At 35.0% G+C, this 18,851-nt stretch overlaps 1 protein-coding gene across 1 annotated transcript; it reads right to left on the reverse strand.

The window, feature by feature from the left end:
- Positions 1 to 1,251: 1,251 nt before the first annotated feature.
- On the reverse strand, positions 1,252 to 18,006 carry LOC121408401 (ATP-dependent RNA helicase DDX55-like). Its single transcript, XM_041599874.1, has 18 exons — positions 17,840 to 18,006; positions 16,255 to 16,305; positions 15,655 to 15,741; positions 15,068 to 15,219; positions 13,860 to 14,009; positions 13,052 to 13,199; positions 12,668 to 12,709; positions 11,746 to 11,802; positions 11,314 to 11,471; positions 9,959 to 10,051; positions 7,089 to 7,203; positions 6,590 to 6,675; positions 6,054 to 6,142; positions 5,091 to 5,217; positions 3,696 to 3,786; positions 3,338 to 3,433; positions 2,548 to 2,616; positions 1,252 to 1,606 (listed from the first exon to the last, which is right to left on the reverse strand). Exons 1-18 carry the CDS (start codon positions 17,933 to 17,935, stop codon positions 1,517 to 1,519), a joined length of 1,797 nt encoding a protein of 598 aa, XP_041455808.1. The 5' UTR covers positions 17,936 to 18,006; the 3' UTR covers positions 1,252 to 1,516.
- Between the last annotated feature and the right edge of the window lie 845 nt (positions 18,007 to 18,851).

Genomic DNA, 18,851 nt, shown 5'->3' on the forward strand with positions numbered 1-18,851 from the left:
CAGTTTTCTATTGAAATGTGAAGATCAGTAATAAGCTGCCCCCACATGAAAGGTTCTGCTCGGTTGAAAGGATATATTATGCACAACCAACTATGTAAATGCTTTCTTCCCCATTCAATTGCTGTCCTTATTTCTTTCTTCCAATCCCCCTGTGCATTCCATCTTCCATTTTCCTGCTCTCTGCTCTTTGTTTCCTCTTCACTCCATCCCTCTCCTCTTTCCTACTTCTCTTGCCATTTTAGCTTCTTCCCTGTATCCTCCATCTTGTCTCTCCCCTTATATTAGCCCTCCCCTCCACTTTTTCTCTCTATTTTCCTCTCACCACACTCCCCCGGGGCCCAATTTCATACAAAAAAAGTTGCTATGATGGCAACTCTTGCTATAATCAATGCCAACTTTAATTTGAAGAGGCAATCAAAAAGCAGAAGTTTATCTGTTGTCAGGTTTGTTGGCATTCCAGCAAGTTACTATCATATCAACTTTTTATGAAATGGGGTCGTGTACTCCCTCTAAATGACCATTCCTAATGGACTAATTCCTATTACATTGGTAATTAGAAAAGCAGCTTTTTCATGTTATTAAATAAAACATTTAATTTCATCTGAAAATAAGAGATTGACTTGCACATTAAAATTGAGGACAAATTGTACTCGTTGATTAAGTGTCAGAGTTGTGCTTAAATTCTGATACAGACATGATCTGTAACACGCAATCTTATTGATAAAGATGCTTAAGTGTGCATCCTCTTTGCATGATATGACCCATACAGTGAGACTTACACCTCAAGCAAATTAGAATTTAAGTGCAACTCCAAGATATACTAAAATCTTTGTGAAACACCCCTAGAATCATCAAAATAACTTGTGAATATGATGAAACTACAAAATTTGTGGAAATAAAGGGGTATAGAAGGCTGAAAAAAAATGATTTGAACAGATCAAAATCGGAATTTGAATAACAAAGATATGACAATTCTGAGCAAGTCTTCAGAATGTGCCATGACCAAGCTGACGATGTCGTTTCCCCACTTATTGTTTTGCATATTGTTATATAAAATCCTATTTATTCATTTTTCCTCTCCAAAAAAGTAAATACAGGATTGACAAATGATTTAATGTTTAAGATCATCTTTGCTGAATCTTATTTTGTTACAAGGAAGACATAATTTACACACATACATGAAAATATGAAATAATAATGATTTCATGTAATTATATACGGAAAGGGAGGATGGGGATATGGCAAAAAATATTGTTTCCTGCCAGGAACACCCCTTTAACCAATTGTCAACTGGGACTAGGTTGGTCCTGTATAAATCCGCTGCAAATGAAGAATTTAGTAGTAACTCAGAACAGCTCAGTTGAGTTCTGTATAATGTGAATGAGGAATTCAACCTCGGTAACTGAACAATTCAGTCCCACATCTCAAGTCTTTCCATCCAGTCTGTTAGGAATACCACAGTATTATCTGCATATTTCCAATCATTGTCCAACTTAAAATGGGATACATGGGACTGTCATGTTTTGTCGGCCATGCTTTCCTTTTGCCGCGCTGATGAATCCTCACCATCTACTCCAAAGTTGGTGTCAAAGTCCTCTTTGCTTATCTGAAAATATGAAAATGACGGTGACAAACAGAGAAATATTACGCCATTGTAGAATTAAACCCTGCTCATAACGTTACACTTGAGAAAAATGATCTTCAGTGCTATCCATCAACTTCTGAAATAACAACTACACACACATATACAAATGACATGGATTGAATTCAGTTGAAAGACCCATGGATGCTGCACAAAACTAAAAATAAAGAAGTATCAATTTCTAATTTGAATGTGATGATGCAATTACAAGACCAGTTTTTGCAGACCCAAGAGAAAGATTAAAGTTGCTTGCTAGAGCCCCGTTTCTAAATGCCACTAAACTTCTAGATTTTAGAGAAATAATATAAGAAAAAAAATCTCTTGCCAGAAGCGACAAATAGTAGAAATAACATTTCGCTGGCAAGACATCTTTGTCTCGTAAACTTCACATTTTTGTGGCACTATTAATACATCTGAATAAACCTCACAAGCTCATCCCACAATTGGGCAACATGTCACCATCAATCTCCCCGTATATCTAATTCAAACTGGGCATTTTCTGATCAGGAATGTCCGCAAGAAATATGGAAGATGTTACAAATTTCCCGCTGATCTGAATAAATGCTCTCTTTTTATCTTTCCTTACAACTTTGTTGCTAAAATGATCCTGATTTCAACGGATCACTGTCCCACTCTCCACCAAAGTTAATGGTAAATCAAGGTTTCAAATCATGGTAGTGGAATGGACCCTTAACGTATGTCCACATCAATTCTAATAAGGCACAAAGCACAACCATAACCATCATCCCAATTCCTCGAATCTACCGAGTGCTGCAGAACAAACGGCAGCTCAAAATCAATTTTGGATAATAAGAGTTGTGCTTTTTATTCTCAGGAAAAAGCGATATAAGAATATACATGTAGCTTTTATCATCATTAGTGAACAACAGAAGATATATATGTACCTTTCCTTTCTTGAGTTTCTTCAGGAGACGAACGTCATCTGCCAACTCATTGAGATCGTTTTCATCAAACTAAAAAAAAAAACAATGGATAAATATGAAATGTTGAAAAAGACAAAATTATATAGAACCTGTACAGTAATTACACACTAAAAAAAAAAGGATTCTTGACTGCATTCTGTCAACATTTAAGCCTTCATAATTGCATTTTTTCTTACTGATTCACCCAAACACTCTGGTGAACACTGATATAAAATCTGTTCAAGCCCATTAAAGGTCAAGTCCTCCCCAGAAAATCAAGGTTTTAGGATTCTTATTGAATGAATGTTGAATTCTTGAATGTTTGAATTATACAATATTTCAATTTTTACAAATTTGACAATAATGATTAACTTGACTGAAGTACAAAATGTTAAAACAATGGTAATTCAGTATGTTCAGGGAGGAATCAATTTTTATCTCAAATGACAATGAGGAGAAAATTAAAATATTTCATATTTCATAAAAAGAAATACAAAAAAATAGTGAGTGGGTGACATCATCAGTCCACGAATCTGCATACGTACCATGATGTACGAATAACTGTTTTATGAAATTTAATGAAAAAAGTCAAGATTGCAATATTTTCTTTGGTTTTCATAACTTAACTTTGGTGTTATGCTGGCTGGATTTGTCTCCTTTCATTCAATCAATGTTTGACAAGGGCAAGGAATGGCCTTGCCCTTGTCAATTTCAAGTGTTTTTGTATGGAAGATAGCTGATTAATTTTGGCCAATAGTGTTTGTTCACTTACCTGTTGTTTTCTCTTTTTGGCAGCTTCTTTTTTCTGCTTCCTCTCTCTTTTCTTTTCTTTCTGCTCTTTGTTCTTTGACCATGCTACACTTTTACCCTTTGAGCAAAAAATAAACACAGGCATTATCATTTCTACATACACAGCTCATTGGCATGACAAAATGAAATTAATTTTCACCCCCCCCCCCAAAAAAAAAAAAACCAACAACAAACATCAAAACAGAATAGGTATCTGCTTTACCACATTTAAGTATATTAAAAAACAAAATTATAAAATCCATTGAGGGAAATGCATATTATTTACGCAACTCAGGGTACGGTAGATTACCAAGCATTAAAGAAAGAGAAGCACTACTTACCCTTCTTTGCCTTTTCCCTGAGTGGGGTGAGATAACTCCTTCTTCAATCAGCTTTTGTTTTTGTTTCCTCTGCTTCTCCCTATTCTTATCCCTGTAAAGAACAACATACAATGATTAGTGTTGGGCTGATGACAGAGACCCAGGTAGCCCCCTATCCCAAACAGAGATACTTGTGTCCAGCCAAGACAAAGACAAACAATCACTGTCTAGAGAAGTGTCTCAATGCGCATTTCACTGACAGATAAACTTAAAGCAGTAAGATAAACTTAAAAAAAAGAGTTCTTTCTTCACAACAAGACATTTCCATCCAGAGGCAAAGATCAGACATAAGAGTGTGAGACCGAGTGGGGTGTTGCAAGAAACTTGCAATGGATTGCTAGTCAATTTCAGGGGCCTGCAACACAAAGCTTAGCAATGATCGTAGAACATTTTTCTATGATTGATTCTATTGACTACAATGTACAATCAATCGTAAAAATCAAAGAGTATGATTAATCGCTGACCTTTGTGTTACAGGACCCAGGTCACAAAATCAATATCAAGTCTTTTGATCTATTGCAAATTTACAACTGATTGATTGTCTGCTTCTTGCAAAAAAAATTTAGTTTGAACTGATCCATCACTGTCAAATTTAGATGTAAAATTTGCAATTGATTACAAATATTTTCTTGCAATGCTCCGCAAGACTGGATACAAGACAAACAAGTCCAAAATTTTTTACAACCATCGGATTAATCCATGGTTTATGCAGATTTTATTCATGAGTCTACTGTTTTGAATTAATGAGTCCACTCTTAAAACAGTGGACTCGTGAATAAAATAGCGTATTTAACCATGGCAACAGGCGTCAATTCGGCGCACTGTGACAAAAACGCGCATCAGCATCAGACAATTTTTGACATATGCGGTAAATAAGCGTAATTTATACAGGAAATTTGCATAAACCATGGGTTCAACCAATGGCTGTAAAAACCACCTTTGTGAACTCGGGCCTAACTGTTAAGAGATATGTCCCAATAGTGACAATGATCAATGCATTTATCAAGATTAATCCAATTTGTTTACATCTCCCTTCAAACATATAGAGAGAAGAATTGCCCTTATTCACAAAGGCAGCTTGAACTCTTTTCTGGTTTAAACATTCTCCTAGATTTGTTAAAAAGTAATTGCTTAAACTATATCTGATGAAATAATCATATAAATTTTCTTTAAGTTTGCACATGGGGTAAGTGTAATTAAATGTACAATATACGAGATGGCTGTTTGAGCCTCCTTTATAAAAACACCACTTCAATCAAGTCTTCTAACAACATATGAACCAATGTAAGTCACAACATATCACATATTAAAACAATTCAATTACAATACTCCTAGCAATAAAATAGACCCACTCACTTGTAAGGTATTGAATTGTAGTCTACTTCTGTTGGTTCAAAGTCTGGGAAGTTCTTCCCTTTCAGCTCTGGCATTCGAGGAAGTCGTAGGAGAGCAAAGCCTCTGGCAAGCGCTGCAATGTCAAGCTCTGGTAATGTAAAGTTGAATGCATGTGATCAAATTCAGTATCTTTATAGCTGAACAATGGTATAAAATTATAAACTTGTTATTTTCCCTATTCTTACTTCACTAAGTGAATCGTCCGATTCATGATCATTTATACAAGTATAAAAAATTGTCAATAGAACTAGAACAAGAGTGTCGCTAAGGTGAGCACATAATACACCGGCCTGTAACGCGGAAAATGGAGTTATTGGCCAAGAAAGAAAAGTGGAAGGTGGCGACTTCACCTTTGACCCTCTGACCTTAAACCAATAGAATTCTCTGGATCTATGCTAGTATCATACAACCAAATTATATGAGCCTAGGTTAAGTTAAACTAAAGTTGTCATGTTAACAAGGAAAATTTAACGGACGGACAGACACCGAGCGTGATACTATAATACGTTTCTAGGACAGGCATATAAAAAAGATACATTATTTCAGCAAAGGTCTAATATACGGGGTTCAGACATTCTTAATCATAATGCCTAACCAAATCATAATGCCTAACCACATACAGTAATTTAATTATACTTTGATTTGTCAAATCCATAACATGTACTGTAATGTATGATTAAAAGATCCAAAGTTTCACAAGCTATATGTAAATCACTGTCTATAATATGTAAGAATTTGATCCTTTTATCAAAGAGTTTAAGAAAATGTGTGCCATTATACTCCCTTCCATGAATTTAAATAAACACATTCAGAATATTTACATCCTTCACTACTCCATTGCTTATCTGATTCTATATAGGCCTAGATGCTTCTTATTTTTCAAAATATTACCTAGTTTGCAAGAAAACTTGAATAAATACATACCTTTGACTCTGAAGATAAGACTGCACTCATGCTTTGCGTATGATTGGATGAAGGAGACAAAAGCTCTTGTTCCTTTCTCAAATAAAGCTCTGGAATATAGCAAGCATGAAGAAGAAATATTAAATAAAATGAAATTAAAGCTGGCTGGTTAAGTCAAATAAGACAAAAAGGCAAGTTAAGGAGGAAATTATTACAAGAATGTATATTTGAAAAAAAAAATAATAAAGAATTCCTGGAAAAAATAGGACAAAGTTACATTTGCTATTATTAGAGTTGGGTCAAGGATGGAGAATGCATTTAATGGGAAAAATTGGAAGGATGAGATTGGAAAATTGCTGTTTGTGAGAGGAATACTCCCCAGGGAAAGGCCAAGCCAGAATACAATGACTGGCATAATAACATTCCCTGAAATACGTCATTCCGAGGTGAAAAGCACTATGAAAAAGCAAAATATTATTATTATTAATGGGTGATCTCGTTCATGGGAATTAAACCTAATTAAGAACTCTGGATACATAAATATTGGTCTTTCTCACCTGTCTTTAGTTGCTAGTTTTCTCAACTTAGGAAGAACATCCACTACTTCAAGTTCATCTATCTTCTCATAAGGCTCTAAGTGAACCTGATGAAATAAAAAGAAAAAATAAAGGTGAATTTGTTCAGTTACTTATTCAGTCAGAATTTCATATAATATTGAAACAAAAGTCAATACTGAGTAAAAGAAACAACAAATTTGTTGGAAGATTTTCTTAAAACTGGTTTCATATTGTTACTGCCAAAATATAGCCCATGGATTGAGGAGGTGCAATATCTTAGTAATTATTTTTCTTGAAATTTGATCTAAGATACTAGACAGTTACTATAACTGTCACGATTTAAACATTCTTGCCAATGAGAGCTTATAATTTAACTCACATCATGTAAATGGTCACTACAAAGTAACATAATTCAGATCGATATTTTAAATATGTAAGCTCTATTCTAAGGAATGCAGCCATTTTACAGATAAGTGAAAGAGAAAATGGTGCTGCTAACCTTTTGATTTATTTTAAGGAACTCAATGTAGCAATCCTCTGAAGGTCGTAAGAACACCAAAGCATTGCCTGTATTGCCAATACGAGCTGTTCTTCCACATCTATGTACAAAGGCACTGCAGAAGAAGGGAAAAGGATTAGGAGTATGCATGGGGTTGGATAAAAAAACACATATGAAAACTACAAAAATACAAAGTACAAATGTGACCACTGACTTTCAAAAGAATGAATGTCAAAAATGTTGTGCCATGGGGGGGGGGGAGAAAAGCCAACCGCACCACTTGCATGGGGTACAAAACAAAAGTAAACAGGAAAAAAAAGAGTAGAGAAGGTTAAAGAAAATGGAAATGAACATACTTAAATTATTCGAATATGATGGCAATCAAGGAAGCTGTAAGCATTCAAAGTGAAAGAGCCACACTTTTATTGCCAGTCCTGACAACTATGCTGTAATTTCAGCAAAAGTCTCTGGCATTTAATGTTAGAAGAGGCACAAATTTTGCACTTGCCCTAGGCGGTGTTAAAAAAATGTCACTATATACCGGTAACTATACAACAAATCACATCTAAGAGACCTTTGGGTGCAGAGCAGAATGAAAACTAACGTCTTACTAAACTATGGCTTATCAATTATTTTATGTCACTTTTTATCATTCTTCAGTTCATGAACTGCAAAGCTTCCAGAAGCATACTTACATACAAATAAATTATTCTCCTCACGCTTACATAAAACAAATGTAAAGCCAAAACAAGTGGAATGCCTCTGGCCGTCTCACCTGCATCACGCGATTCAACATAGCAGCAGTGCTGACTTTGAAAACTACTATAACTCGCACAAGATGTTCAGTGATACTTGGTTACTCTTATTTCCACGTTTTATGAATTAGACCAATACACTTACAGAGATAGGATGGTAATTCAACAAATACCCCCAATGCAGCCAAAGTTCATTGATCTCACATGACCTTTGACCTTGATCATGTGACCTGAAAGTCTGAAACTTGCACAAGATATTCAGTGATACTTGATTACTCTTAGGTCCAAGTTTCAAAAGTCAGATCAATAAACTTGCAAAGTTATGATAGTAATTCAACAGATACCCCAATTATGGCCAAAGTTCATTGACCTTTGACCCTGGTCATGTGACCTAAAATGCGCACAGGATGTTCAGTGATACTTGATTACTCTTATGTCCAAGTTTTATGAACTAGACCAACACACTTTCAAAGTTATGATGGTAATTCAACAAATACCCCCAATTCGGCCAAAGTTAATTGACCCTAAATGACCTTTGACCTTGATCATGTGACCTGAAACTTGCACAGGATGTTCAGTGATACTTGATTACTATTATGTCCAAGTTTCATGAATCAGATCCAAAAACTTTTAAAGTTTTGATTGTAATTCAACAGATACCCCCAAATCGGCCAAAGTTCATTGACCCTAAATGACCTTGGTCATGTGACGTGAAACTCATGCAGGATGTTTGGTGATACTTGATTAACCTTATGTCCAAGTTTAATGAACTAGGTCCATATATTTTCTAAGTTATGATGACATTTCAAAAACTTAACCTCAGGTTAAGATTTTGATATTGATTCCCCCAACATGGCCTAAGTTCATTGACCCTAAATGACCTTTGACCTTGGTCATGTGACATGAAACTCTAATAGGATGTTCAGTAATACTTGATTAACCTTATGGCCAAGTTTCATGAACTAGGTCCATATACTTTCTAAGTTATGATGTCATTTCAAAAACTTAACCTCAGGTTAAGATTTGATGTTGACGCCGCCGCTGCCGTCGGAAAAGCGGCGCCTATAGTCTCACTCTGCTATGCAGGTGAGACAATTAAAAAAATTGTACTAACACCCACAATCATCATCATCAATGATTGAGAAAGAATTTCAGCTGGTTAAGCCCTATGCCTGATATTATTCAGATTATAGTGTATGGGAAATGACTTAACCCAAATTCCTCCTTGTTTACCAATTCAGAGTACATTTCACTGCCCTCTTTCATTGCTTGCTTGTCAATTTCATCATTCTTTAAAAGTAAATTTCACTCTTTGATTGACAGGTGGCATGAAGTATGAGGATCTGTTTGTCGATTTCTTGTTAATTTCATGCAATCAAAATTCACTGATGGTAAATTACATCTACATCCTGTGCAACAGCTGTGCCTTGTACATTTCAAAATTACCTTAATTGCTTTATCCAAGTTTGCCACAAACAAGTTTACAATAGCTTCACGGGGAATGGAAGATGTACATACATTGTGAGCAGAAATGAATGACTGAATCCAATGACTGGGTTAATCATAAATTTGCTAACGCTTTGCCCACCTTTTTTCTATACCAATTTCATAATTAATCTATTCTCCATTTTATGCTAACCTTTAGGTTTGCAGTTGCTGTAATTCTGACATTCATTTCTTTTCTATATTGACAATGCAGGTCATTATAGGATTGACACAAGATGATGTTTCAACACAATAGATTTTGAAAATTTTGGAAATATTCTTTTAATGAGAAGCCACAGAAATTTCATTTTAATTTCCTCTTTTAAGCACAGAAATTTTCAATGGAATGGTGGCTGTAATCAAAATTTGCTCATAATAATCTAGTTGCTTATTCAATGGCACACAAACCTGGCTTTATCTCCAGCTGCTATAAGGGCGCTTGGTACAATTAAGGAATTAATTCCCCAGGTACCCATTCAATACACTATGCAAGCACACCTGTTTGATTTAAATTCTAACTTTTAAAGTAAACATATCGCTTGGGAATTCAGACTAGTGAATATTGGGAACAACAAGCTTTAACCGACAGTATAATAGTAGATTAGTAAAAAAGAATTGAAAGTATCCTACCTTGCACTGGTTGGCGGGTCGTACTGTAGAACCCAATGGACCTCTGGGATATCGACCCCTCTCGCCATCACATCAGTACATACCAGAATGCCACTGTAGAGTTTGATAAAAACAAAATAATTAGATCAAGAAATATAAATACATGTTCACATGCAAGAATGCATTCAGACTACAATTATAATTTAATTGAAAATATACTAACTAAATGTAAAATTTGTAAAAAAAAAAATAACATAAATTCTTAATTTTTATAAAGACATATATATGTTTGATAAGAATCTTGAAATAAGAGTCTAGTTTAATGGACATTAATATAGAAAGTGGTTTATCTCATTTTGAAAAAAATAAATATACATTCTCCTCACTAAATTAGGAACATTTACAGGTATCATAGTACAAAGTATCTTCACCAAACTTATTCAATGAAGTATCACTTAATGAACTCATGTTAGAAATATATATAATTGTAGATAAGATGGACTTGCAAATTGTTTTTTTTTATTCAACACCATGACATATACTACAGATTTATCTGGGTCAGAGAGAGAGAGAAAAAAAGTTGATCTTAAGATTTGGTCAAGGATCAATAATGGGATATATACATGTTTCCTTGTGCATCATTTTAACTTTCTAATCTTAAAGAAGTGAAGTGGCTGTTGATTACTTTGTTTTTGCCAGTTGAATCTTTGTAAAAATTTGACTTTTGAATATATGGATATCTTACGCCCTCCCTTGGTTATGTCCAGATTTTTCTTTAAAATGACCCTTATAACACTTGGTAAACAAATCAAGTGATTGGTTATCCAAATACTTCATACAAAGATCAAATCCTAAAATTTTCAGCCTTTTCCATAAATGAGAAATGGTTTTACTTTGATCAAGCACCCAATAAAAACTAAACATTCCTATGAAATAGTTAAATACATCCACTTACACACATTTCAATTTAACCCTTTGCGCGCTGATGTTGCAATCTTGCACATTTGTACAAATAAGTTGAACAATCTAAAAATTAGTTTTCTCCCCTACATTCATATTAGATAAGCCAATAAAAGGAAATAGTTCTGGGACAACATCTACATGTATATGATAATAAGTATCAATGGTGCATTACGGAAATTGTGAATTAAAGAAAATATCATGGAAACAATTGTCATTGAAATATTCCCCAAAAAATTAATTCAGCGTGCAAAGAGTTAATATAATCCACAACACATCAGTTTCAGGACATACACATACATATAAATTATAATGTTGTAATGCACTAGAACAGTAACAGAGATTTTTAGAGGATGTACTAAATCAAGAAAGAGGCTTAAATAGCGAAGGTCCACGACATGTAAGAGTTTACTTACCTAGTAAGTTCCCTGAATTGACTAAAGATACTATTTCTCTTTTGTTTCATCTTTCCATGTAGCGAGAGGATGGTGGTATTCCGTACTAGAGCTTGAAGAGCCACAGTGAAGTACTCCACACAAGCACATGTGCTGAAGAAAACCATGTGTTTCTGGTCCTGGAATTAATGACCACAGATTTTCATCCATTTAATCAATCTTTATTACAAACAAATAAATGTTAATATTAAAATCAAGACTGATTTACAATGTATAAATCTAAAGGGTCTTCAATGAAAATCTGATGAAAAGTTTGTTGACAAAAGGTATATTATCACTTTAAAAGGCACTTTAAAAAAAGGAAGGGCACAATCAAACTTTTTGACATATGAGGCTGGGGTGCAGATCAGTACTGCTCAATCTAATAAGCTAAGTCTGTAAACTTTGACTCACTCTGTACTTTCGAAGAAAAGCAACCAACAACCTGAACTTCTCATCACTTGGGCTAACCTAAAAGAGAGAAAAAAGAGTCAATGACAGGAGAAAAAAAAACCTATTGAATTAGCAACACAAAAATGTAAAACAAACACACAGAAAATATCCAATCAACGAGTATCAAATACATTGAAATGTTACAGTATACAAAATTAAGCTATTGTTAAGATGTAAAGTCATACTCTTGAATAAAGCAAAAACCAAAATATTGGCAAACCATTTTCCTTTTTGTCACTAAAGGGTGCTAATACTAACACTCTATCATTATGATGGCCTACAGGCCACCGCACACCTCATGACTGTTTGCGATCTGATTCGGAAACAAATCGCATTTTGCTCATTTTCTGAAAATGTGAATGAAACATATCATTTACCTTGAGGTTGAAATTAATTGAAAGAATAATAATATAACCATTTTGTAAGATTGTAAGCCTTTATTTTGGAGTAAAGGCCAAATTACCTTCATATCATAGCCAATCGCACGACTGCTATGACGTCATTACAACTGGATACTGAATTTGCTTTTATTCTAAGGATGATAGCACAGTCACAGATTTGAACATAGGTATTCGTACGAACATTCAAACATTACACAATAAGATACTCCAAGTCTCAATATTAGCATCAAATTGTACGTTTTATTCTAAAATTGAGTCACAGACAAACCGTAAGGTGTGCAGTCGCCTTTACATGAGAACATTAATCATGGTAACACCACCATAAGCCATTTCTATGGCAACATGGTTAATAACTACCTGCCCAACCCTACACTGATTTCTAAACACCATCTCCAAACTTTGTCTGATGATGCACAACAGTATGATTCTATTAATTCATCTGAGCATAAACAGAAATTCATATAAAATTGCAAATTACTCACCACATAGTAGTTTGTTAGAGTTACAGGTGTTCGTCTCACATCCTGTACAATAAACAAAAGTAAATACTAATATAAACATACAAGATGGTATAAACAAAAACATTTCTGTTTGTTTTGTTATATATGCCCTTTGATAAATACAAATGCATGCATGTGGGCTTTGGTACCAAAATGGTTAAACCCATCAACGACTAATGCTGAACTTTTTGCAACCACAGACAAATACCACACAATACATTGAGCACCAAAATAAAAATAAAAGGTAATCAGTAAAAGAGTAATATTGGATAACTGAAATGGTCTTGTTTCATAAACTTAATCATAGTATACTTGCAATGAATATAAAAGAGGTTAAATTAATAGTGCTGTCGCATGGAAACGTACAGTAGATGAAGTGTTCTTTTCTTTGACAACAATCCTGACTGGATTCCTAAGTCCCGCCCTAATAAGTGCTTCAACTTCATCTGTCTGAGTTGCTGAAAACAAACCAGTCCGTCTCTGTTTGGGGAGGTAACCCAAGATTGTGTTGATGCTGTCAAAATATAAATAAGACAAACATATATGAATGACAATACCATTACGCAATACACAATAAATTACTTGAGGTATTATTCACTTGGACACTGTGGCTCGTATTCTGAAATCGGATTTAACTTAAACTCAGATTTAAAGTTGTGGATTAAGTATGGATAGCCAATTGTTACATAAATCACTAACAGTAGAGATATCACATTTCAGCTCATTTTGCTCTTAAATCATTCATAATTGTCTAGGAAGTATAAATATATGATTGTCTTCACCATCAACGAATCAGGAAAAAGCACAGTAAATATAAGAAATATACAACGTAATACAAATTTTGACACGTTTGGCTTCCCATAATTTTAGCACAGAGTTAGACTACTGTCTAAGTTAAACCTGACTTCAGAATACGGGCCTGTGTCTTTTCATTTCATCTGACTTTAATTTGTAATTTACATCATAATCATTGAAGCATTGAAGTGTTGGAACTTAAAGTATCAGACCTACTGCTCAGGAGGATGAGCTACTGTGTGATCCCCAACATGAGCAGTGTAATGTAGTAAGTCTCTGCTTCAAAGGCAAGTACTTTACTTCTGCTTTTCACAGGAAATTATTTTTGAAAATCGGGTCATTTCAAATTCACCATGCACTCCCCCCCATCTGTAAATACCTCTTTGTGAATCCCATGTCCAGTAATCGGTCAGCCTCATCCAACACCAGGACCTCCAGAGACTTGACCATTGCTGGTAGACTGATCCCTGTAGTGGTTCTCTCAAACAGATCTTCAAGACGACCTGGTGTGGCGATCAGAATGTTGGCTCTGGAGAAAGAGAGTGACAAATAATATATTGCAGCACTAGCATCATTTTGGCATGGCACTTATCTACATTTGCAACTTTCCACATTGGTTTACTAAATGGGAACGTGGTTCTTAGGAAGGAATTCCTTGAATGCTCGAGTATCAGATCAAGGTAACATTACAGCGCTAAAGCCATGGTAATAGTACTCAACACTTGGAAAAATTGAATAATAATGTACTATATCCTGTACAATGTTGCATATTATTAATATGAATTCCATTCAGGTCATCCGATCATCAGGCATGAATCCAGGGGGGATTGGTAGAAGGTGTGGGTACACCCCATAAAATTGCAAGAAAAAAGGAGACAGGGAGGAGAAAAATGCAAAGCCCTTCAGAAAAATCCTGGACTGTTTATGCAGTTTTCTATCTTGATTTTCCGCTAAGGATTAGGTGTGGCCTTTTTAAACCTTGTTCTCCAGCTTGAAACAGGATTTTTATAATCTCGATCTCCCATAAATAGGGCCTTTTTGTTGAGAATTTGAACTTTGATCTTTTCATGTTTAATGTGTTCTGAAGCTTTCAAGGTTCAATTTGAATATCTACATGTCTAATACTGCAGTCACATTTCCCCTACGGCAGCTGTACGGCAAGTCCAAACCAGCCGTTTTATTAATCTTTATTCAAACCACCTGTGTGTGGCTGGTACAAAAAAAGTAAAATATGGCTGTTTTCGACTCACCATACGGTCACCGTAGGGGAAATGTGACTGGGGTATAAAGAAAGTTATCCATTTGTTTTTCTATCAAAAGTATTATCACACCATCATTGATAGTGTAGTGTGCCTTTATATCGTTTGGCGCGAGAGATCGAAAGATCATTTAATTTCATAAAGACAGACAAAAAATAAAAAGGGAAAGGTGAGTGATGGGCTAAACATTGTCAAGTTATCAGCATTCTGTATCATATGCATGCAAATTCCATCTTTTCCTGTAAGATATAGTTACTGTAATCCGTGGCTGAGGATGATATAAAAGACAACATAATCAAGCAAAATACAATCGCAATATTTTACTGACCCTTCTTGTAGTTTCTCCAGGTCGGCAAGAGGACTGCTGCCCCCTATCAGAAGAAGTTGTTTTAGACTGGGAAGGAGACTAGTGAAATGTTCCAACACCTCATTGATCTGTGTCGCCAATTCTCGTGTTGGTGTGATGATAATGGCACCAACCTTTGGAGGAAAAAAATTGTTTTCCAAGTTTGAGTTGTAATTCTTAATCAATGGTAAATCAAAGATCATCATATTAAGGTGATTAAGGTGTTGGATCATTAAGATTGTTGTCAAAAGATGTTACGATCGCAGCCTTGACGGATCCTGTGTCAAAAATGAAACATCCTCTTTCTCAACCAAAAGATATACTCAATATCTTTCTCCTCTTTCTGTGTGTGTTCAACTACTTATTACTTTGAGAATTATTTATTGAAAAATGCCCCCATTCTGCTTCCTTAATAAGATTTGTGTTAGGCCTTTGTTAATATCAGTTTCAGTTTCAATAACTTACATAAACTAACAAATACATGTAAGTATATTACTGTCTCAATGTCTTAATGTATTCTTGCCTCAATGCCTTCTTCTGTAAGATGTACAAGTTTGATGAATCCTTACCTCTTTCTTCTTCCATGGCTGTTCTCTCCTTTGTAGTATTTCTATGATTGGTATCACAAAGGCTAGTGTCTTTCCGCTGCCTGTCACCTGTTAGTTGCATACAAAAGATAATGAACAAATTACCTGAACAACTGAAGAATACGTGTCTGAGTATGGAAGCCCGGACATGACAGATTTCTTGTCAATTCAATATTGTTTGAAATATAAATTCATTTTTTATGATTAATTGCATAATATTAAATTTTCAAAATTTTGAAGCCCTTGCCTGTCATAGTCTACCTATATGGTGCACTTGCGGAATATGACAAAAAAGATATGACAGGGTCGGGTGTCATAACTAACTTCGGTCAAGTTGTTGTCCTTGATCTTTGCAGATAGGGCTTTATGGAATGGTAGCAGATAATAGCTCACTTTCTCCTAGTTAGTAAACAAGTCAGACTTATGGCAGTGTTGAAAAACAGGCCACTGGTTCTTAATGTTTAGATGTTATGGAATGCCCCCAAGTATCTACTCATAAATAATTTGAGGTTAGAGTGTCAACACTCATTCGAACCACAAACATACCCTAACCTGAGATGAAAGTGTGAGCAAGGTACTTACTGCTTCTGCAGCCACATCCTTGTTCTTCAGAAAAAGTGGAATTGTTGCTGCCTGATAAAAAAAGATGAACAATTTCATTTATATCATACAATCACATCTGTATTCACTTAACTCACAAAGGGCTATAGGACAAGCTGTTTCTAATAATATCCCACCTCAAAAGGAAAGTGACTCTTGATTGTTCTTCAGTTTGGAACAAACTGCTCCAGGAAATGACAAAGGCTTTGAATCCAACTCTCCCCATAAGCATTATTTTAACTGGGATGTGCCTCACAAAAACTTGAAACAGGGGTCTAAGGTATTGACTACAAGCTGTAAAACATGGGATCTTGGGAACTATGATCTATTGTATAGTAAAAAATTGGGTCTAATGAACTGCATGTATGTGCATGTTCTCTGTACCACAATAAAAGAGTATGCTTAAAGGTCAAGTCCATCCCATAAAAATGTTGATTTGAATGAATAGAGAAAAATCAAACTATCATAATGGAAAAAATTTCATCAAAATCGGATGTAAAATTAGTTATGGAATTTTAAAGCTTCGCTTATTTTTCACAAAAGTGATATGCACAACTGTGTCATGCAAATGAGTAGGTCGATGATGTCTACCACAATTTCTTTTGTTTTTTATTGTTTGAATTATACAATATTTCATTTTTTACAGATTTGACTATTAGAACCAACTTGACTGAGCCATATAGTATCAAACAATGCTAATAACACATGTTCAGGGAGGAATTAATCATTGTTTCACTTGACAATGAAGAGAAAATTAGAATATTTCATACTTCATATTATAAAATACAAAAGAAATAGTGAGTGGATGACGTCATCAGTCTCCTCATTTGCATACTGACCAGGATGTGCATATAACTGTTTTGTTAAATTAAGCAAAACTTTAAAATGTCATAGCTTTCTTATTTCACATCCGATTTTGATGAAATTTTAAATATTATGCTTGTTTGATTTTTATTTTATTCAAATCAACTCCTTGTTGGGGTGGACTTGTCCTTTAATTTCCAATTTTGAGACTGATAGAAGTGCGGAAAAAAGTGAAACAATGTGAAATGTAAGAATATTAGTTTTTATTGTTCTTTAAAAATGAAGGTCGGTTTGACTGTTGTTGCATGAGTTTTAGATTTTCCCCCATAAAGTTCCACCTTTGTCACTCAGAGTATCAGAGCGATTTTCGTAGATTCGCATGCGGCAAGCTGGCAGTTTGTTCGCCACATTTTTGCATGATTTGGTTGCTAACTTCAGTTCATATCAACATTACGGTGCACGGTGAATCCAAGCGATCCGCGAAGCAATGTCTACGCCATGTCTATCATATCAACGATGTTGAGATCGAAGCCGAAATACAGCCGTTCCCGATCACAATATTTTGAAAAGTGTTGGATATATTGACATCGAAATGTGACTGAGAGACTTGTCATGACATTTGGGAACAAGTATTGGTGATTAGGTGTGCTGGTAATCGGCCGGTGCGAAACTGCATTATCGCCCCCTTTTTTGCTTGAGTGCCCCCCCCCCCCCCCCCGTCAAGTCAACTAACACGAAAATCAGTATGTGGGACAGCACCTACCTGAACAGGAGTCATTCTGTCAAATTTCATTTTCTTCAAACTTGTCTTCACGCAGCAACTGAGTGAAACAGGGAGCTCCTTCCATTTCCCCTCCATTACAATATGATAAAACAAGGAACAAGAATGAAAACAGTCACCAAATTTGTTTAGAACTTAAAAATTCTAGAACGTGCGAACACGGCCAAGACTCAAGAGGCAAGAGCAGGCCAAATCTATGGCAGACTACCGGACCGGTATATGCCGGGTAACGGTCAAGACTATTACTAGTATCCAAATAATGATATCCGACCAATTCCAAGTCAGTCGCTTGGGTGTTCTTTATAGGTGAAGAAAAGAGAGAAAATTATATATTTGATTAGTATCTAATTATTTATTTGTTCATATAGATACATATGTGTGTATTTGTGTGTACATATAATGTCATTTACATGAGTATGATGACCACGTCAATAGATCGTCATTGTTCTGTTTGTTCTGGAATAATTATATCTCTCGTCTCTCTAGGTTATATTCCTTGTATTAAAGCAGAGCTTATTATCCATTTTTGAAAAAAAATAAGGAAAGAAAGAGAAAATGAAAGGGAAAAGAAAGGAAAATGAAAGGAAGGAGGAGAAGAAAAACAAGGGAAAAAAGCAGAATGGAAGGAAGAGGAGAAGAAATGAAAGAAAAAAAGAATAAAGATGAAGAAATTGAATCTTTTTTTACTAACACCATCTCCAGGTCCATCTGATTTACAACTTTGATTTAACAATGCACCATTTCATTTATTAAAGCCCTCACTTTGGATGCCCCCATAAATTTCGAATCATCCGAATCTCCCCATATAAAATTTTATCTTTTTTCTTTACAAAACAAAACGGACATACATGTATTTGATTGGTATATGCCTCATGATGCGAGATCATTTCACGGGAAAATATATTCTCTATTTCTTTTCCGAGTTTCATGACTATACAGAGTATTTCAGTAGCCCCCTGTCTACACTGGAGAGACAGGACGATGTCTGGACGTT

Source organism: Lytechinus variegatus, chromosome 2 (assembly GCF_018143015.1).
Source record: "Lytechinus variegatus isolate NC3 chromosome 2, Lvar_3.0, whole genome shotgun sequence".
Lineage (NCBI taxonomy): Eukaryota > Metazoa > Echinodermata > Echinoidea > Temnopleuroida > Toxopneustidae > Lytechinus > Lytechinus variegatus.